The 21,084-nt window shown below is 46.8% G+C and overlaps 2 protein-coding genes across 25 annotated transcripts in view; one reads left to right on the top strand and one right to left on the bottom strand.

The window, feature by feature from the left end:
• The window catches only part of Tm1 (tropomyosin 1), a 42,488-nt gene extending 31,526 nt beyond the window's left edge, over positions 1 to 10,962 (top strand). For 6 of the 24 annotated variants that reach the window (XR_003114433.1, XR_003114434.1, XR_003114425.1 and 3 more), the window contains 5 exons: positions 758 to 833; positions 1,210 to 1,272; positions 2,575 to 2,644; positions 7,946 to 8,415; positions 8,491 to 9,129. Coding sequence is in view for 10 of the 24 variants with exons in the window: in XM_011140723.3 (XP_011139025.1) it covers positions 207 to 277; positions 758 to 833; positions 1,510 to 1,572; positions 2,575 to 2,644; positions 3,338 to 3,420 (363 nt within the window). In the remaining 14 variants the exon portion in view is untranslated. Of the gene's footprint in view, positions 1 to 206; positions 278 to 757; positions 834 to 1,209; positions 1,273 to 1,509; positions 1,573 to 2,574; positions 2,645 to 3,337; positions 5,228 to 7,945; positions 8,416 to 8,490; positions 9,130 to 9,654 lie in introns of those variants that run through there. The other 18 variants (XR_003114435.1, XR_003114427.1, XR_003114440.1 and 15 more) reach the window with 13 other exon arrangements.
• Positions 10,963 to 12,125: 1,163 nt separating this feature from the next.
• Positions 12,126 to 21,084, bottom strand: part of LOC105182922 (LIM and SH3 domain protein Lasp) — a 35,533-nt gene continuing 26,574 nt past the window's right edge. The window contains exons 3-6 of the mRNA XM_025308218.1: positions 18,850 to 19,121; positions 17,092 to 17,295; positions 15,272 to 15,414; positions 12,126 to 14,787 (exon numbers count right to left, since the gene is read on the bottom strand). Of these exons, the coding sequence (XP_025164003.1) occupies positions 14,608 to 14,787; positions 15,272 to 15,414; positions 17,092 to 17,295; positions 18,850 to 19,121 (799 nt within the window). The 3' untranslated portion in view covers positions 12,126 to 14,607. The remainder of the gene's footprint in view (positions 14,788 to 15,271; positions 15,415 to 17,091; positions 17,296 to 18,849; positions 19,122 to 21,084) is intronic.

Below are 21,084 nucleotides of genomic sequence, written 5' to 3'. Positions count from 1 at the left end.
GTACACAACGTACTAATTTTTTGACAGCCGAGGGGAGAAGCAGGAGAAGGAGCAGCGGACACGCTGGGGGGAACACCGTCGTCTCCCATGATGCGTTTGCATGCTAACAATTAATTTCTTTGTCTTACACCTTTTTTTTATCTCACACCTCCCCCGCGTCTCTCACCTTTGCTTTCGCGCATGACACGTGTGGCTGTTGATCACAGGTCGCCAGGAAACTAGTCATGATGGAGCAGGATCTCGAGCGTGCCGAAGAGAAGGCCGAGCTTTCCGAATCGTAAGTGCGACCACACGCATGTGTTCCTCACGTTTGCCGTCTCCTCTTTGTGCAATCACGACAAGTGCAAGTCGCTCGTTTCATCGCCCCGCTTCTTGCGTGTCGATCGAATTGTCGACGAACGTTTCGCTGCCGGCGGCTCTTGCTTCGCGGATCAACCAAGTTCGCCATTAGTGCACTTATCTAGTGTCGCGGCAACGTTTCGGTTACTCTTCATCTTCGTCGTGGTTGAAGATGGTCATGGTCATCTTCGAGCGGTCTGGAAAAGTCGATAAAATGTAAACTGTCGTTATCGGTTTATTCTTTATTTACATCGTCGCGGTCGTCATCTTCTCCCAAAGGAGAACTTTGAAGAAACCAAAGAAACTGTAGAATATCGGAAACGTTCGTCCATAAGTTTGACGCTTTCTCACGCGCGATCATCGGCGACTCCCCGAGTCGCGTCCGCCGCATTACTAAACGGTCGATTAACTTTTGCAGCAAGATCGTCGAACTTGAGGAGGAGTTGCGTGTCGTCGGCAATAACTTGAAGTCCCTCGAGGTCTCCGAGGAGAAGGTAAAAAGAAATGACTTATTTTACGCGCGACGAACAACACCACAATCGGAACGGAACGTACAATTCTTGACGGGACTTTACATTATACCTCCCCCCCACCTCTCTCTCCCGCCCTTCGATTGTATCTTACTTTGTATATCGCAATCCTCTCAAACTGCCGATTAGTGCCGCGCGTTTAACGCTGGAAAATTCTGCCGGGGAAAAAGTCACGTAGCTCTCGCGCGCTATCCGTGAGTTTGATTGATGAAACGCGCGCCGACAATCGCCGAGATTAATTTCAAGCCGAATCAATGAGCCGCGGAGAAACGAACAAACGTCACTCGCGCGTGCGAGAGAGAGAGAGAGAAAAGCGATATTAATCAGCGATTGTGCGTAGGCCAACCAACGCGAGGAGGAATACAAGAACCAAATTAAGACTCTCACTACCCGTCTAAAGGAGGTACACACATCCCCGTCATTAGGGAGTGTCTCGCTTTGCATTTCTTTCTAAATGCGTGAACCATCCCCCCGCCGAGCGCGTCTTGCCACTAAAAAGTATTAACTCGCGCGTCCTCCTTGTATGTTGTTTCTTTTTTTTTTTTTTTTTTTTTTTACGACTAAGCGTGTTCTTACGTGTCGCCGTGGGCTAACTAACGAGAGCTCGTTTTGTCTTTTTGTTGTGCTTGACTAAAAACAGGCGACGCAGAGGGAGGAGACGTTCGAGGGTCAAGTGAAGATTCTGGATAGCCAGTTGAAAGAGGTAAGCGGAGGAGCGCAGACGCGCGGGATTTACGATATCCTGGGGGGGGGAAAGGAGAGCAGGAATGTAAATTCGGGATAGAGATGAAGGGAATTCCGGTTGCTGCCGGAGAGAAAGAGAGGAAAAGATGTTGACCGTTGGGATGCATCGGGAATATTTATATAGTGCAAAAGCGATAATTTCAGATTGCGCGATAATATTCGTATGAGACAATAGATAACCGCGCGGAGAAGAGAGTAAACTGATCGCTCGCTCTCGCTGCGAGGCAAGCGTAAAAACGTAAGAAAAACAAAGTCATTCACGCAGAAAATAGCCGGGAGCGTCCTCGTGAGAATGTCCGACTCTGTCTCTAGCTGAGATCCAACTTGGTGAATCGCATCACGAGGTATGACGAATCGCGCACGGTATTAACATTGTCGTGAGTTTCCTCTCAGTGACTGCATTGGTTCGAAATAATAAAGCGCGCTGTTCCGCTAATGATACCGTATTAATAATAATCGTGCTGCAGCGTACACGGTGTGTCGCAACTTAACCTTCTGCAGTCTCGACTTGGATGGATTCTCCTAACGCGACTGCGCGATCGTGTGTGTGTGTGTGTGTGTGTGTGCGTGTGACGTGGAATTTTTCTGTCTCACTTGCATGGAGCTTTGATGATATATACCGAGAGACAAGATGTCTGAGAGATGAAAATATTTATTCGATGAGCGCATATTTGTATGCTTCAGAGTCCAAATACCTTCCTCAAAATAATTCCTTTTTCAGTGTAAAAATGTGTCTGTTATTAATGCGAATAAATATTTTTGTTATTTCTCAGTTATCTTCTCTCACAATCGAGTCGATCGACGAGATTTCAAAATGAAGAAAAGAGTGTGAGAGTCAAAGTGAGTCATGAGACTCGCGGCGGCGCAGCACTTTTCTCTTTTCTTCCTGCTGAAATCCACGAGCGATCGCACGTGGAAGTCATGCAATTCCACCGTCTAACGAACCGTTGCGTTTGCGCAGGCTGAGGCGCGTGCTGAGTTCGCGGAGAGATCCGTGCAGAAGCTCCAGAAGGAGGTTGACAGGCTCGAAGGTGCGTATACATGACACGTGCGCGGCAACGTTGTCACTCGAAATACCGATTCCACTCGGTTCTCGTCCCTCGTCGACGATCACGATTCCTTTTTATCGAACTCGATTAAACACCTTGCGTATAAATCCGTCGACCGGTGCGCGCAGACTTCCCGACAACGATGATTTTATTTTCACCGGATGGAAAGAGAAAGAGAAACACGAGCACATCCGGAAGCATTAGAGCAAAAATAGAGAAAAATCTCCGGAGAGAGGGAAGGAAGGGAGCGAGCTTCGAGTATAATACCCTCGGGAGCGATTGCCTCCAAGTAACTAGGGTTTCTTTTAGCCGAAACGATCGATAACGTGCGCACTCGAAAAGGTTTGCAGCTTGACGACTCCTTCGTCGTCAAGTCATGTTGCGTCGAGCCAGACTTTCTCCAGAGACTGCTCGATCATTCTCGCCCGAGATCGCTAGAGTTACGTGGTGGAGAAAGAATCTCCTTCTTCTCACCCGACTTATCTTCGACAATCGTAAAGCAGAGCGCCCCCACACCCTCGCTGTGCGTGTGAGTGTGTCTGCTGCCGTGTTTCTTTGCGCATTTGATGACCCACCAACTCTAACCAGCCCTGCCGAAACGCAGCGTGTGCCTTGCCCGGTGTGCCCTGTGTGTGCGTGTGTGTTACTGTGCCCTTTAACCAGTGATCTTTGCAGACGACCTCGCGGCCGAGAGAGAGAAAAACAAATTGCTGCAGGAGGAGATGGAGGCCACCCTGCATGACATCCAGAACATGTAGATCATATTTTTCGCGCTGGACAAAAACGCGTGTAACCGCGTCAGAGAGAGAATGTGTTTTAGAGCGAACATCCGGCGAAGTATAAGCAGATAGGTAGAGGAGCGGCAGAGAGAAAGAAAGAGAGAGAGAGAGAGAGAGAGAGGGGAGGGGAAAGAGAGAGACGGAAAATGAAGGAAAAGCGCGAACGTAGAAGATAGATAGAGAAAGAGAGAGAAAAATGTACGGACAGAGGAGAATGAATGAGAAATAAACACGCTGCACGGCAGCGGCGGCGTGAGCGCTTCGTGCGCGGTGCACACCTTAACATTAACGGAGAAAAATGTAGTCTTTAGGCTAGCCTTATACTCTCCATTACGTCCATCCGCGGTGTATGTGCGAATGCGTGTGTGCGTGTGCGCGTCACGTGCCTGTTTGTACGTACGCGATGCGGGTTAGAGACTGACATAGGACGCGAGAGAGAGAGAGAGAGAGAGAGAGAGAGAGAGAGAAAGGGAGAGAATGAGCTAGTAGAGAGAGAGAGAGAGAGAGAGAGAGAGAGAGAGAGAGAGAGAGAGAATGCGTGTGTGTATGCGCATGTGTGCGAGAAAGAGCGAAGAAAATGCAATACGAGAGAATGATAGTGTACGACAGAGGAAGAGAGAACGAACGCGTGAAATAGAGGGAGAGAATGAGGAAGAGCGGATCGTACGCGCGAGACAAGGACAGACGGCAGGATGGTCCCCGTACGAAGTAATATGAGTTATTTGTAATCTAAAAATCTTGACCTTAGCTCTAGATTTTAGCTTAGTCCGCCCGTAAATTTTAATTCGAGGAGAATAAGGAGACAAGAGAGAAAGAAAACAAGAAAGATCGCGAGGCACGCGAGGCGTTATTTCGGGCTCGCCGTGATTTAGATTCTTCGTTTACGAAACATTACTTGGCCGTGGGAGGAGTACGCGAGTAAAGGATAAACTTTAGTGATAGAGAAGGAGACAAAACGGACAACGGATTGTTCTTGCGTTCGGAGAGGAGAAGGAGCAGGCAGAGAGAGAGAGAGAGAGAGAGAATGAAAGAGCGAGTGGATGAAAGAACGAATTTCCTCGAGCGCGCCTTTTTGTCTTACGTGTCTAAGAAGTTGTGTAAGAATACCAGAGAGACAATGCATTATGCATTATCGTGTCCCGCACGATGTATAATTATAACGAACTTTTAGAAGTGACTTTTACGCCGATGCGAAACGCGAGCTTCGTTTTTCTTCTTTTTATCCTTCAGTTGATTTTTTTCATCCAGTTTCTCTCTCTCTCTCTCTCTCTCTCTCTCTCTCGGCGCAAGAGTGCGATGACACGTAGAGCGCGTTGTCGCGTTGCCGCTCCTCAATTCGATTCCTCGAAGGTGGGTGACAGAGTGCTCATTACTTTTCGTCGCTTTACATTCCGCATCCATGCAAGCTCAGCTCGCACGAGAAGATGAGATCCGCCGGCTCGCCTCGCTCTCGTCCGGGTCTCCACAGGTACACCCGGAGGTAGGAAAGAACGCGTTACATCGATACTTCTCATCGATGAAGGCGAAGACGACAAGTTTTTAATAACCGTGCATTTAAGACTAATCTCACTGCCAGCGACTTTTATTTTTCAAAGCGTGCTCCCATCCTCTCGTCTTTGCCTTCGTCGTTTGCGCGCGCGTTTTTTAATTGACGAACGAAATCGAATGCACTCCGACACATACAGACACCATAATCCGGACCTTTGAACTCGTACAACCGACAAGGAGAGAGAGAGAGAGAGAGAGAGAGAGAGAGAGAGAGAGAGAGAGAGAGAGAGAGAGAGAGAGAGAGAGAGAGAGAGAGAGAGAGAGAGAGAGAGAGTCAGTCATATCGGCCTACATATGTAAAATGACTCAATACACACAGACGCGTTGACACAATGGACACGCACTAATAGAAAGCCTAGCAAAGGAGTCGATCGAAAAACACGAGCGGAGAAGCGAGTTTGTCTTTTTTTTTTTTGTTCCTACACACGTCAGGCTGCAGCGCAGCTTCCCGTGCCAGCTGAGCCATTCGATATTATAATTACCGATCGTGCCTGTATATATTTACTATATATAAAATACTAACCACGGCCAAAATACACTATACGAACCTCGACGCAGAGAACGTGCTTCTCGTTTTGCGAATGTGCGCGCGACGGTAAACAAAAAAAAAGAAAAGATAAAGAGAAAACGAGATCGAGAATGAACAGAGAGAGAGAGAGAGAGAGAGAGAGAGAGAGAGAGAGAGAGGAATCAGTTTCGTCGAAACGGAAATATACGTCCGATCTCTTCCACTTTGCGGCGCATAATAGCAGTACGCCTCTAATTACTATTACTATTAATTAACGGTTATTGTTAATATTTACCGCTACCCCACACGCTCGCCATCGAACGAACATTCCGCCACGATTATCCGCGCCAAGGAATTCTCTCTTCCGGGTTTCTTATTTAACTCCTTTTCTTTTTCCTTCGTTTTATTTCGTCTTGCCTTCTAACATTTTTTTTTTCCATTCCTTTTTCGATAAAGCGTCGCGCACGTATACTGCCCATGCTTTCCCTTCCCCCCCCCGCCCCCGCCCCAGAATGACTCTCCGCGATGTCATGACCCTTCATGGTTATTCTTGTATAACATTTTTTCCGCGACGTATTCTTGGATGGCCTTTCGATGTAGCAGCAGCGATGGCATTGCGCATCGTTCTCTTCCCCCGTCTGTTTGCCGATCAGAGAAGAACGCGCGTAAACGATCGGTGCCGCGTGTGACGATCGAGCGGTCATAATGATACGAAAAAGCATCCCGCCTTTTTGCGAGAAGGAACCGCGCGCTTCGATTTGGAACGGCTGATCTTTCGCCCAAATTTTTCTCTTGTAACGCGAATCGATATACGTGTACAATATACCTCGCCGATACAATTGTGTAGTACTGATGATAAAAGTATTAATTGTTGTGACTTAAAAAATATTTTTTTTAGTTTCCTTTTTTTTCCACGCGATCGAGTGACTTTTTGTCATCGTGTCGATCGTGTCGAATCGATCAACGCACGGCCGATCGGACCGTCTCGAGTCCTTCTTCTCGTAAGATCAATGTTCGTATAACTGTTTACACACAATCTCACGAAGAAATATATCGAGAAGAAGTAGAAGACGACGATGAACAGTGTAACGTGTACGCGCGATCGTCGAAAGGCCAGCCGAAGAGAGACAGAGCGCGACCGTTTGTTCTCCGATCGTTGAAAACTATCCGACGCGAGAGTGAGCGTTAATTGTTGAGAATGAAGAAGAACCGAGTGATAGAGAGAGAGAAAGAGAGAGAGAGAGAGAAAGAGTGAGGTTCACAAAAAGCACAATTACGAGACTACACATGTCCCATCCCCCCCTCCCCCCGTATCGTTGATTTTTGTTACGTCCCGTTTTCCTTTTCTTCCTTGCGAACGATACTAAAAAAAGAAAGAAAAAAGGCAATTGCACTCAAATACTTGAATTTACGAGAGTTTTAGTTTATTAATTTACTTAATATTAATGAAATGAAAATGGAATAAGTATGAACTAATATCATTATGTAATAATATAATGATTATTATTATTATTATATATATATATATATATTACTATTATAAAACTGTTTATAATATATATTTTAATTTTGAAAAAAGAGTGTGTGTTGTGTTTTCTGTTGTTTGTTCTAATTTCTCGTCGTTCTGTGCTGTTCTCTCACCCACGCTAATCGATCGATTAATCCGAGCCGAGTCCCGTTAAAACGTAACGAAGATGTAATCACCCCCTTCCGCGCGATAACGCATTGTTGGTGGCCGCCCCGCTGTTGTTACACGTAGCGCAGTATATACCGATGATAACAGTTGCATGACGAAGACAAAACAGCAAAGTGTGTGTGTGTGTGTATGGTACGTATATCTCAAGTTTACGGTGAGTAAATCCGCTTACGTTATATCCGATTTTCGCTAATCTCGATAATCTCGCCCGATGCATGAATCCTCGCAGACTTCACGATTGTCTACGATCATCCGCCACTCTCTCGCGATCGCACGTTACCTCTTCGGACAATTGCTCATTATTTCGAACTGTTATCGAGAAAGTAGACGCAGTTTCCGTATCGGTATCGGCCAGCCGCGTTATCTGCGTCCGCTATCGTCGCTCTCTATCGATATCACATCGTAAGAAAAAAAAAAAGCCAAAAAGCATTTCAGTACTTTTTACGCGACCGATGACGATAGTTTATCCGAGCTCGACTATCGCTTTGATTAGTTTGACTATATTTTCTTTCCTTCTCTCACCTAACGACTTTTGCTCGCTGCTGTCCCGCTTGATCGATCCGCCAACCATGCGGCTGCTTCTTCACACTCGCACGACCTTGACGACAACGACAACAACCCGAGGAAATTCTCACGTCTCTCTTCGACGCTTCTTTTGCACTTCGAGCACTTGTTCGCACTCTTCCACACACTAGTAGACAAAGTAATGAAACGAATGGCCATCGCCTATAACGTATTGCGAATACTTGCAGATGAGATGGTGATCGAGAAGGAGAAGTTCAAGGAGGTCGGGGACGGCCTGGATTTGGCATTCTTCGAGCTCTACGGCGTCTAACCTAAAGCGGCTGCTGCTACTAACCGTCCTCCTACGCCTCTAACGCTTCGACGAACCGAAAACATGCGAAAAGCAAAAAAAAAAAAAAGAGAAAAAAAGACAAAAGAACGGAATCGAACACACCTATCTCTCTCATACAAATCTAGCTTGCACTCCTAACACATACGCCGTAAGTTGCCCATTTATGCTTCTTTCAAAAGCCCGCTCGCTGCTAATAATAAATAACAACCACTTTGCTTTTCCTCACGTCCGCCGCGGGAGGAATTTCTCGTCTCGTCGCGTTCCGAGCGAGCCCGCGAAATTCCACTCTCGCGCGTCGCTCGGAACCTCCGCGAGGCTGCGTCTTGATAATCGATTCAGGTGCTAAATTCGTAGAGACGCGTCGAGGTATATAACCGCTAAGAGAGAAAACGAAGGATTTATGATTCGTGCTTGTGCTAACGACGTGACGTTTTCTTGCAGACGAGCTCGTCCACGAGAAGGAGAAGTACAAATACATCTGCGACGACCTGGACCTCACCTTCACCGAGTTGGTTGGTTAAATCGGCTGTCAGATCGGCCGTCGAGGCGCCGTCCGTCCGCTGTCGAATCACTTGGCGGTACATCGCATCGTGATTTCGCGCGATTCGATCGCGGCCGCAGCCGCGACAACGGCCCGCCGATAATACATCGCCGATCGAACATTTTTGTTAACGTAACTAAAGTCTGCGTACGCACATTGATATTATTATTATTATTATTATTATTAGCATCATCATCAAAATACGTTCCGCGTTCAGAGGCTCTTTCTTTCCTTTTTTATTTCAACCGACGATTCCGCGACGCACCTCTTCGGCTTGCTTCAACGTTCGTTCGTTCGTCCGTCTCGAGAACATCGCGCTTCTCTCACGCAAAAGTAAAACTCTCCAAATTACCAGCGACAATTTCTAGTCATAGCCAGCAAGTGTCGCGTTGTCGCGTCGATCGGCACGGCATCGGGCGAAGCCACGAGAGGCGGGGGGAGACCCTCGCGCCGCCTGAAAATCGTCGACACTGCGACTCTTGTTTTCGAATATTCCACAGAGGAGAACAAATAAAAAACATGAACATAGAATCTTGAAAGATGCGTTGCTGCTTTTCATTTCATACACACTTGACGCCGCTCTCCCTTTGCTCCCCTCACGAAAAATCTCTCACTCGCGTGAGACGCGCGTTTCGGTGGAGGGAAGTTCACCTCAGCACCTCACCGTCCGCTTTCCTCCCCAAAGTCGACGTCGAATTTTCCCCCTTTCCGAATCAACGCGATCCTCGAGCTTCCACGTGAGAAATCCTACTTGTCTCTCTCTCTCTCTCTCTCTCTCTCTTTCTCTGTACTCCAAGCGTGCTCTGTTTCTACTTTCTGCTTGGAAGCCACCCGCTATGGCCGTAACGCTCGTCCCAAAGTCGAGGAAATAATACGCCCTCCCGCTATCGAGCATAATGTGTCAACTGTTGAGAATGTGCGCTTCCTGTATAATACATGAATGTGTGCGTGTCTCTGGCTCTCTTTCTCTTTCCAATCGTAAACGACCACGTTAAAATGTACCGCCGACTAACCGTACCACCGTGTGTCCACTAATACCGCGTTTCCCGTCCTTCTCATTGCAGACGTGCTGGTAAACGAGCGCTGTAAGTACAAAGCGATCGCCGACGAGATGGATCAGACGTTCGCCGACCTCGCCGGATATTAGCAGACCGGCTAAATGCGTCATACGCGGCCGGAGGGCGGGAGGGAGGGAAGGGTGTGTGAGTGTGGTGCGTATACGTGTGTGTTCCACGCAACACATACACACACACACAGCAGAGGCGGAAAAGCAACCGAAAAGATGAAAAGACACACACACACACACACACACACACATACATACAAAGGAGAAGAGGGAGAGAAACACCGAGAAAACAGAGATTGTTTCACGCTACAATAAGGTGACACTGCCAGCACGCGGACCCTTCGCCACAACAATATGTCGTCCGATATATTTAGCATTCCACATGTTACGCGGTTAAAAAAGAGAGAGAGAGAGAGAGAGAGGAAGATAGAAAGAGAGTCGTCGACGTCGAGGATGGGGAGCACGAGAAGAGGAGCAGGAGGACGAGGACGGACGACCGCCGACGTTTCCGTTAGCCGCGTGACGCGAACTCTTCGGACGGGCCTGGACTCGACGAGAAGAGGGTCCATCTGGCCGGGAAGAGGAGCTCGTTATGCGCGCGTTCAAGTCTCCGGAGTTCGCGTCACCGAACCGCCGCTTGCGTTTGTAACGGTACCGATTAAGCTTCGATTCGCATTCACAGCTGGTCCCGTCTTCACCGCCGCATCATTAGGACGTGATAAGTTTCCTTTTTCATCCCTCCACTTCATTTCGCACTGACCGCACATTCCCCCCCCCCTGTCCCGCTGATGATACATATATACAGTTACCGTATCGAAGGTCGCGCGAGACGCCGTTTCGCTCAAGAGAGACGCGCAACGTGGGCGACGTTCACGTCGTTCGTGAAAGTCGCCTCCTCTCGCCCGCCGCGCTCGTTTTCACGATCCGATCTTCCGCGTCGACAAGTCCGAATGGCCTTAAACGCGACATTCCAGTTCGTCGTCGTCGTCGTCGTCGCGACGGCAAGTTGTGTTCAGAGTTCAGCAGTTTATAAGCAGGAAGGTACGCGACGGGCTCTCCGTGTGTCCTCTTTTTGATAATTCTATCCATTTGTACCTATCGTGTAAAAAGTATGAACTTGAAGAAACGGCAAGAACGTTATCGCTATCATGGGCACCATTGGACGATCAGTCTAACGCGCGTAGTAATAGCGATTTAGGTTTCCGGTTTGTAAGATCTCCACTATAAAGGCGGCGTAAACCGACGTTCTGTCGGCTGAACTGAGCGAACACACACGATTCGACTCGGCGGAGACTGTTTTTTTTTTCTTTTTTTCTTTTGCCTTTTTTCGTTCGTCTTCTTCTTTCACTCACTCGCACATTTCACCGATACGTACGATTAGGCAGTGCGGTCTAATTAATCGATATTAAGACCTGAGTCTCTCTTCGATTCGCATCAACCGATTGTATCATTCATTCCTTCGTGCTTGTCTATGTTGTCTATCGTGCAATACTGTGTCAAAGTACCGATCAATCGGCCGGTCGCTCTCCCGCGGCAGGAGGCGCCTCGCGAGACGAGAGTCGAGCGAGACATCGGTGTTGCATCGTTGTGCCGCATCAAGTTGCTTCTACGATGCGGACGAAAGTTTGCAAAGCGATCTGGGCTGGATAACCACGACGCGAGGCGGAGCTCGAAAACGTATCGGATCGGGAAGTCGATCAAGTTCGATATACGTATACACACACATATACACACACATATATATATATATATATATATATATATATATATATATTACGGCTCTCTGCGTACGCTTGAACGTTGAAAATTTTCTGTATCTCATTAGTCTTTGATCCTCGCGCGAGAAGAGAATCGCGAGAGACGGCCAAAAATAACGCACGCATACGCGCATAGTAACGGTGACGGTGGATGATTGACGATGATAAAGACGAGGTAACTCAATCACGAGATGGACCAAGCTCAGAGACTTTCAAACACGCACTCGATGCAGCGATCTTGACTATCTTATGTGATAATTATTATTTTACTGTATTTATATTACTTTCTCAATAAATATTGCATATTTTATATCTCTGCATACACCGGATGTCTTATTCCCGAGTCGCCAGCCGATATTAATTCGTCGTAATGAAAACCGATCGAGCGGCGGATTGTTCATTGCTTTGCGATAACACGCCGAATAGCGACCGACGTCGGCGTCGGAATTTCAGCGCGGCGCAAACATTCCAGCGACTTCGACGAATACCGTCCGACGCGTGATCGCGTCATCGCCGCGATGTCTCGCATATTTCACGCGCATGAAACGTGCGTCCTTGCGAACACTCGCGTTCCTGAGATAACAAGGTGAGATGTGTGAAAAGGGAACGAGACCGCTCTAGTTTTGTTCGCACTGATAGACTTCCTCGAGCGAGGAGGTCTCGTCGACGGAGGGGATTGCGTTCGGCGATAAATAAATAACGAGGCACAGACTCAAGGTTTACATAACATACACATGTTTCATTATTTACGATTCGATATTATAATAGAATATTATCTGTCTAAACACAACGCTAACATATACTTCTGTATGTTCGCAGTGAAAAGTCTGCCGTATAAATCCTTTCTCGTCAGCGATCTAATAATTACAGGAGTGCTGAGTTGTAACGTGTTTCCAAAAAAATATCGATTCTCTCTCTCTCTCTCTCTCTCTTCGCTCGTACATATATATATATATATATATATATATATATATATATAAACGAGAGCCAACGGAGACGACGCGCGCGTGCGACGGACGTGAGTTCTACTTACTACACGACAGCTTTACACACACGTCTCGCCGTCCTGTGCATCGCGCGACGCGCTTCGTCCACGACGGCGCGCATATAATGACATCCGTGTCTCTGTTCAGGTAAATACGATGTTTCGTCTCTGAGGAACCACTTCGATATCAAGCGTGAACGATTACCGATTTGGAGACACAATAATGTTCGTTGAAAGATAAAAGATGTAGAGGAAAGACACTGCCAGGAAGCATCTCGTGACGGCGACGCGACACGTCTCCACGGTGTTCCACACCGCGTCAATTTAAAATCGACTATCACACCCTCGGGAGTTTAATTATTAATGTAAAAGGGAAAGAAAAGATTAAAAGAGCGACGAGCCGTGCAGTCGGCGTCGTCGCGCGTGCTCGCGCGCGCGTTGAACGACGCGACGCGGCGCTGGCATAAAACAGTTCAATCTTCACTTCGGCGCAGCGATTTTAAAAAAGATCCTCGAGTCGCTCGGTAACCTCAGATACGCCGGAACTTAGACTTAATAAATATTACGTAAATGCAATTTCAGAGAACAAGTTGCGAAGCTTACAAGGTGGACCGTACGAGATACAAGAGGAAAACAAGGAAACTTAAAAGCTATGCGATAAATGTCGGTTAATTGTCGTTTAAGCGGACACGGACGACGACTGGTTGAATTTACGAATACTTAACGATCACTTTCGCGCTCCGTAGTTAAAGGAAGAAGAGGAGAAGGCAAGGCACTTGCGTGGTCCCTGTGTTATCCCGATCGATTTCGTCTTCAAGATTATTCGTGTAAAGGGCGAGTAAAAATGCGCTTCTGAACGTATTCTCCGTACGATAAATATTTGCTCTTGCTCCCTCGGTTACGCTTATCCCGACGCGGTGCGGTCTCATGCATTTATCTTTATGTTATAGTTAAGAAGATGAAAAAAGACTTTATATATCGCTATTAAAATCAACAGCCTGTATACGTAAGGCACACTTTTTACGCCGTTTCCTTTCGTTTCGGTTGGGAAATGCCAAAAGGAAAATTTGTTCCTACGTTTCGTTAGATATAGACATAGATCGGATATTATCACGGCTAAGGTAGCTACTCTGTGAACATCCTCGAAGAAAGGAAGGAAGGCTGGAGGAAGATAAACACGAGAAGAAACGGAACAGACAACGAAGAACGCAGCGGCTACAAATGCAAAACGATCAGGAATATACTGAAAATCTGACTGACGCGTTAGAGTTTTGCAATCGGACAACAGGTAACGTAAAATTCTCACACACCAGTAAAGAGAATAAATGATTAACAAATACGAGCGTGACGAAACGGTGGTTCCAATCATTCGAGCGACTTGACGCCTTCCGTCAAGTGACTCTTCTAACTCGCATCTCACGTAAACTCACGATTGTAAGCTTCGAGGAGGAAAACATCGAGACGAAGGAATGACGATCGCGCGATTTCCGATAACGTCGAATAATAACGAAGAAGAGAAAACAAGTGATACTCTTTGTACAACAAGTGTGCGTCGCGAGAGAACGACGCGTGCTTTCTCTCCAGCCGATTCTCCCTGATCGTTGCACGTTTCTCGGCACTCGTGAACTCACTCCACAAGCCGTCAGCCAGTTTGTTTTCTTTTTTGCTCTATACTCGGCACAATTTATCGCAGTTGTATGGAGTTTGGTCCCACCATGGAATTCTAATGTATAAGTGTTTGTATGATGTGTGTGTGTATGTGTGTGTGTGTGTTTGTTTGTTTGTATATAAAACTATACGTATATTGTCATTTTGGAAATCAATTGCGAGAGTACTCGCGCGCGCGTGAAATCCCCCTTCTCGAGAGGTTCGTTCGTAAGAAAAACGGCAACTCTGGCGTTTTTCTTCATTCCACTCATCGTACTTCGAAAGCTCAAGTTTGTCCAAACAAACTTCACGGTCGAATTTGGGTGAAAGTGCCGAATGTCATTCTACCGATTTTTGGGAAGGATCAATTGCACAGACGACGACACAACTCGTCGTTTCGATCGCACGAGTAACCTCGCAAGTAACAAGAGTCAAGTATTAGAAGCCCTATCTCGAGTATTGTATCGCGCATCTCGTTTAACGCCGGCTCTCCCTTCGGCGAGAGCGCCCCGAGCCAAGTGGTGGCGGCGACGATTTAGCGGAAGCTCGACGTGGAAGATGTTCAAATCTGCGCCGGCTCGACGTAATTAGCGGGTAGCATGCCCTGCCGTCCCGTGCGCTGCACCAACCCGGTCATCCAGCCCTCGTCGATGGCTGTGCAGTTGACGATCAGGTCGCCGTCGTAGAAGCTCACCTCGTCCAGGTCTTGCGCCTCGTAATCGTATATCGCTCTGTATACCCGCTGCGAGAAATGCAAAATTATACAATTAAAATACGCCTCGAACTTTGCCATATTTTTATTTATTTACTTACTTATCTAATCGAAAATGAATCGCGATCCTTTCGACAGAGAAGAAAAGAGAGAAGCGAAATTTTATCGAATAAAGAAATGAAGATAAAATAAGAGGAAAAGCTACAAAAAAAAAAAAAAAGAAGAAGAAGAAGAAGAGTCTCATACACGACACGACGGAAGCTTTTGCGAGCAGAAGAAATATGAAGAAAGAGGAAAAAGCGTTTTCGTGCAGAAAAATCTCGCAACTCGGATTATCCTCTTCTTTTAGTCGTGCGTGAAATATTCAAATTTATTCTTGTCCTTTATTTATAATCGCGCCATTATCCTTTGTCGTCTCTAGATGGGTCATAAAAAATGATTCTTGCAAGTCCCCGACTGCCCTGTGAATCGTAACAAGTCACAATGAGCGACACATAATGTGACAGATAATTACCCCAACGTTGGAAGGCGGTGGCGGCGGCGGTTGATGCTGAGAGACGTGATTATTGTTCGTAGCTGGCGTCAGCGATCCGTAGTACTCGTTCACCGGGTCGATGTCGGCGACCGAGCCGATTTTCCGTGTCGGTGGATTCGTCACTGCAACGTGCACTCAAGTTAATACGCAACGTAGTACGCAGGATTGCGCAAGAATCGTCGTCCTCTGCAACGCGAACGGAACGGGCTTGTTGTTCGGAAGCTTCGGCGATCAGGCGATCAGGTTAAGGCAGAGAAACACGCAAAGCGGCGCGCAGGGTACGCTAGACGAAGACGATCGCGGCGCTTTCTATTCTATTCAGCTTCAAGGCGAGCGAATGATTCCGTCCGCGTTGATGAATCGCGCGCGGCTAGATGACGACGGCGCCGACAATGGGATCGCGTGCGCGATCCTGAGACAAAAGGAGAGACCACGAGGAGAAGGACAGCGATAGATAGAGCGCGCAGCCCGGCCGCGCGACTTAAAGGTGCTGATGAAGCGGCATCGGCAGGCGACATCGCGATCCGAGAGCGTAATAACCCCGGCGTCACAATAGCGACGGCCCAGGCGTAGTCTACCATAAGCAGTAATCCAATTACTATCTCGGTATCTGCCGATCTAAGTGCGCGCATAGAACGGCCATCCCACACGCGCGACCATCCCTCTATAAATCGTAGAATGCGGCCGGTAGAAGGAGGGAGAGAGGATAGGGGGAGAAAGCGTCACAATGGGAAATCATCGTGATCCTGCATCCTCCTCCTCCTCCTCCTCCTCCTCCTCCTCCTCCTCCTCCTCCTCCTCCTCCTCCTCCTCCTCCTCCTCCTCCTCCTCCCGTTCCGGCCCTCCGTGTTCGGATCTTTCACGAATCTCAATTGCTAATCTAACGCAACCGGATACATTATTACCGGCGCGCGCACGAGCGCGGAGATATATCCGAGATTAACTTCGACTACCAATTACGTCGTCGATCACGTTAAAATTGAATTACAGCGCGCGCGCAGCAAGGGAACAATGTTGCGTGTCCCGTATGCGTAACTGAATCACGCAAGTCGCCCGAATACGTCTTAATTAACACGACGGGCTGCTGAACTGTGGCCGCCGATTCCGGACACTTTTGACGCGACTGCACGATCAAAATGAACTTAGGCTACGTTAAAAAGTGAAAATTAAATTAATTTATCAAAGTAAAAATCTGCGGATGTTAAATTCATGCGAGATAATTTGGAAGTCTTTTATAAGAAAATACCGGCTGTTTTGTACTCAGAAGTTTACACAAGACGAGAATTTGCAACCTGGTATTCAGAGAGAGAAAAAGAAAATTGTTTACTTGCGATTTGTCACGTACTCTACATTTTTATACCTAACTCTGATTATTATTAAACTTATAATCCCTTTCTTGCGTCGTCCTAAAGATTAATGTTAGAAGAAAAAGAAAAAACCCGATAACAATTTGACATTATCCTGAAGAAATTGTTAGAAAAGACCGCTAGAGATCGGCAAAGAGCCGTTATATCATCGCACCGCAAAGAAGCGTCATCTCCATGCAATTATTATGAAAAGAAAAAAAAAATTATTTTTTTCGCGAGAAGGAGAGAAAATACTGTTAGAAGATACTGAGGAGAGTGGTTGTGTTAGTTGTGTTGTGTTGCGCCCCCAAAGAATAACAGAATTATTATGCTTGTTACGACGAGAGAGACACGGCGATATATACACACAATGTGCGGCGTCGGAATCATGCGGTGAAAAAGAAGCGAGGGCGCGAGAGCGGCGATTGCACGCTCGCGCGAAGGTAAACACACCTGGTCCCTTGTCGCTCGTATAAATGACAGTGGTGGCGGCTTGCCTTGCGGAATACGGGCTCGGCCTCGCCTCGCTAAGCGGATCGTAATCGGCGATCCTACCTGGTGTCCTCTGTACCGGCGAATTCGCCGTCCTTGCAGGCGGCGGATTGGCGTTTATACTCGACGCAGGGGCGATAGTGCCGTCTGTGTACTCTACGTACTCTATATCAACAATGCACAAGAAGCTAGCGATATGGTTCAACGAGACAAGCGACCCCGCCGCTCATCGGCCCGTCACAAGTAAATCACGGCACGCGGGGCTGAGGAATGTGCGATGATGAAGAATCGAAACGCATCGATCCTTCGTTCCGGCTTTGCGCTTTCGGCCTTTGGAAGCGAACCGATTGAGTAGCGACACGAGGCTTTAATCCTTTGCACTCGGATGTCCCCTTTCAAGACTCCCCTTAAAGACTTCATCAGTGATTATACAGGGTAGACTTATGCGAGCGTAAATTTGTCAAAAATACATGTTTTCTTGGTGATATGCCACATGATATGGCGCCATTTGGGAAAATAAACAAGCAAGCCTTAGACTGTAGTTTAAGAGAAAGAGACTTTCGAAGCTGAAAGCAGATCGTATTGAAGTATCGAGCGGCACAGATCGTATGCCTGCACTAGTCAGTCAGAAAAGTGAAATTGGAAAAGTATATATTCTTTTAATAAATTTCATTTTGTGCGATTTCGTAATTTACAGTTAGAAATTTCTGACCCATTTATTTGGTTTACAGAGCAACGGCAAAGCGAAGCTGCAATGCATATCAGTGACTGTTTATGACGTTTCCGCACACGTTAGACACAAATGTAAGACATGAAATTTCGATTTTTTGTCATAAATATCTTCCTCAGTGTCTAAAGATTCATGTAAAAAAACCAAATATCATTGCAGTAAATTATTTGGTTTCAAAATTACAACTATTTAATATGACGCGATTCCTGTTTGCACATTTTCCTAAAAAGGTGCCGCCGAGTTATCGGCAAGTAAGCCGCGAGATGGCTCCGAGTGCAAAGGGTTAATATTCTCCTGATTTTAGATAAAACTCGATGTGCGACTCATAGATATTAGAGTGTCAATTAGTAATCGTTACTGTACGAGTGCATATGTACGTAAAAAATGTATGATTCATAGTTGAATGTGATTAGATCACGATGTGTGACGCGAATTGTCGGGTGTGACCACATCAGTATGTGACTCGATACCGGAACGGTTGATTAGTGACTGAATGAGAAAAGCACATCAAGGAAATACGCTGCATTTTGGGGAAAGCAAATTCCTCTTCTGACGGACGAAGGTGTCGTGTGTGCTTCCGACTTGGAAAGCGCCAATTGAAAGGAAATATAGCATTTTCTGTGACTCGATCAAACTCTCGTTAAGTATCACCGTCCGTTTTTCCTCTTAATTAACTTATTAGCGGCTGCTGATACCCAACGAGACGTTTCTTTCTCACTGAACAAAATCACTCAATATGTATAATTTTTATGTCCTTCGTTGCAAATAATTTTAATACTTATCTGAGATCTCTGTGGTAATTAAACCATTCTTTAATTAAAAATATAAATTAAAACTGTTGGCGAGATCGTCACACATCTCTCACGCGTTTGAGAGTTCTCGAAAAAATTAATTCGTTTTGCTTCACAAATCGCAAATCCATCCATCGCGTCAAGAACGAAAGGGACATTGGACGGACATTAGAAACGAGTGGAAAATGCATCGCTCACCTATCTGCTCGCCATTTTCCCCGGTCATCGTCCTCTTCTGCTCCATGATCGCCTTCTTCTGGAGCTCGCCGTGATAAGCGACGTTCGAGATGATCTTGCTATTCTGCTTGATTCTGAGGGTCTCCGGATCGTCCGCGACCTGCGTAAACTTCCCCTTCGCCTTCTCGAACTCGGCGTGGTACTTCACGTTACTCTGGATCTTCGTGTTCTCAGCGATGCGCTTCAGCTCCGGTGTCTCCGCCATCGTGGTGGCTTTGGCTTTTGGTATGTGTCTGTAATCAGAGGAAACCAATTATTCGCGTACAGAGAGCATACGCAAGAGACGCGCCGTTCGCGTCGCGACCAAGAGCGCACGGTTGAGACTTCAACGTCGCGTTTCCCGTTTCCAAGCGACACCCGGTATCCCAGGTGAGTCTCAATTTCGCGTTGGTTTCTCCGTCGCGAAAATATCCCGCCCGTCGCTCCTGTTATTTTACGACGGATTTCCCTCGCGGGCGACCTTCTCTCTCTTTCTCTCTCTCTCTCTCTCTCTCCTCTCTCTCCTCTCTCTCTCTCTCTTCGCGGCATGAAAGTTCGCTGAATGACGCGAGAGCGAACGACAAGCGGTCAACGACGTCGCTCGTTATCGTGAACATCCTTTGTACGTCGATTGCAACGCTCGCGGAACAGCGGTGAGGGCAGAGGAGGGACTCGTGCTCTCCGCGAGGATGCGGAGAAGACCGCGACTTGGAAGTTCCAGAAAGATCGGGTTTCCAGCGCCGTCGTGTACGCACAGTGTCACACACACACACACACACCTGCATGCGCACGAACGAGGAGAATCGAGCGATGCGCCTCATACGCGTCTGATAACGATATTTGCATTCTTCCTGTCATCGTCACTTTGCCTACAGCGGCGTTATCTATTGCGCGGTAGGAATTATCGTCTTACCGCGAATTCGATTATACTCGATTCGCAATATATGCGCGCGCGAATAATGATCCGCGGATGGACTCGCTGGAAATCATCGAGAGTTTCTCTCTCTCTCCCTCTCTCTCTCTCCCCCCTCTCTCTCTCCCCCTGTCTCTCCCCGTCTCCTCCGCTTCTTTCTCTCTCTTCCTGAGGATTAGTCCCGGCAGGAGCTACGTCTTTCCTTCGATTCATCTACCGACCATCAGGGTCGTCTCGTCGTTTCATCGAATAAGGTCTCTCGATTAGCGATAATTCGCAATTTGATTGATTATTATGCGATAATTAATTATGACAAATATATCGACTGACACTTCTCATTTCCGTCTTCAGCAGCTAATTTACATACGCAGCCAAGCCCCGCGACGAAAGCGATTCTGATGCTAATGTCAGACCTCTAGGAAATCTGCAAACTAATTTCTTAATTAGAAATGTTCGAGAAACCATCGTGGCTCTTGAGAGAAGAAGAGATCCTGAAAGACCGGCTGCGCGCGCAGAGAAGCAATTCCATTCATGTAACTGAATTTGAATGCATTGCCTGGGAAGAATAAGGAGCCAAGGAATCTCGGTTCGGGGCCGTAAAGAGGCATGCGTCACTCTCTGTTGCTCGGTCAATATTGTTCTAGTTATCTCGACGGAATTTTAAAGCAGCCGAATGTTGAAGACGAGCGTTTTCGGTCACGATGACAGAAATAATCCTATCGAGGACATCGTCACCACGGATTGTCGTCCGCGACTCGCTCGGTTGCACAAAAGAATATTTTCTTCCGTGCGCAGAGGTCAATTCTCGCTCGGCATGCGCGCACAATTCTGAATGCGCTGAAAACAATGTTTCGCTGGTCCAGCTAGAATTCGAAACGTTACGGCCAAGATTTTTCGCTGATTTTTGTATCTGCTAGAAAATTGTCTGCGGTAAGAACAGAATTTACAACATTCTAGCGATATCTGCAGGAAAATTTAGGCCTCGTTAGCTAAATATGAATCACTGGATTAAATGAAAATAATAATAATAAGTAAGAAAAATAATAATAAATAAAAATAATAATAATAATAATTTGACTGGACAAAGAGGTATTCTTGCTAAATTCGACAAACAATCAGTCATAAATTCTATCTCTGTCATTTATATACAAAAGATATGCAATATCGTAGTGCTTGCTAGCCATTTTAGCTATTCCAGCTAATTTCTTGCACCCAGATAATTTGCGCTACGACTACAAGATCATTTCTCTCAGCGTATCACTCGCGAATATCACAGCAGCGTTCCCTGCCTCTGCGGTCGCCGA

This window comes from Harpegnathos saltator, unplaced genomic scaffold, assembly GCF_003227715.2.
Source record: "Harpegnathos saltator strain DR-91 unplaced genomic scaffold, Hsal_v8.6 scaffold10, whole genome shotgun sequence".
NCBI classification, from domain to species: Eukaryota; Metazoa; Arthropoda; class Insecta; order Hymenoptera; family Formicidae; genus Harpegnathos; species Harpegnathos saltator.
The sequence above is the reverse complement of the archived record's forward strand: the minus strand, read 5'-3'. Positions and strand labels throughout refer to the sequence as shown.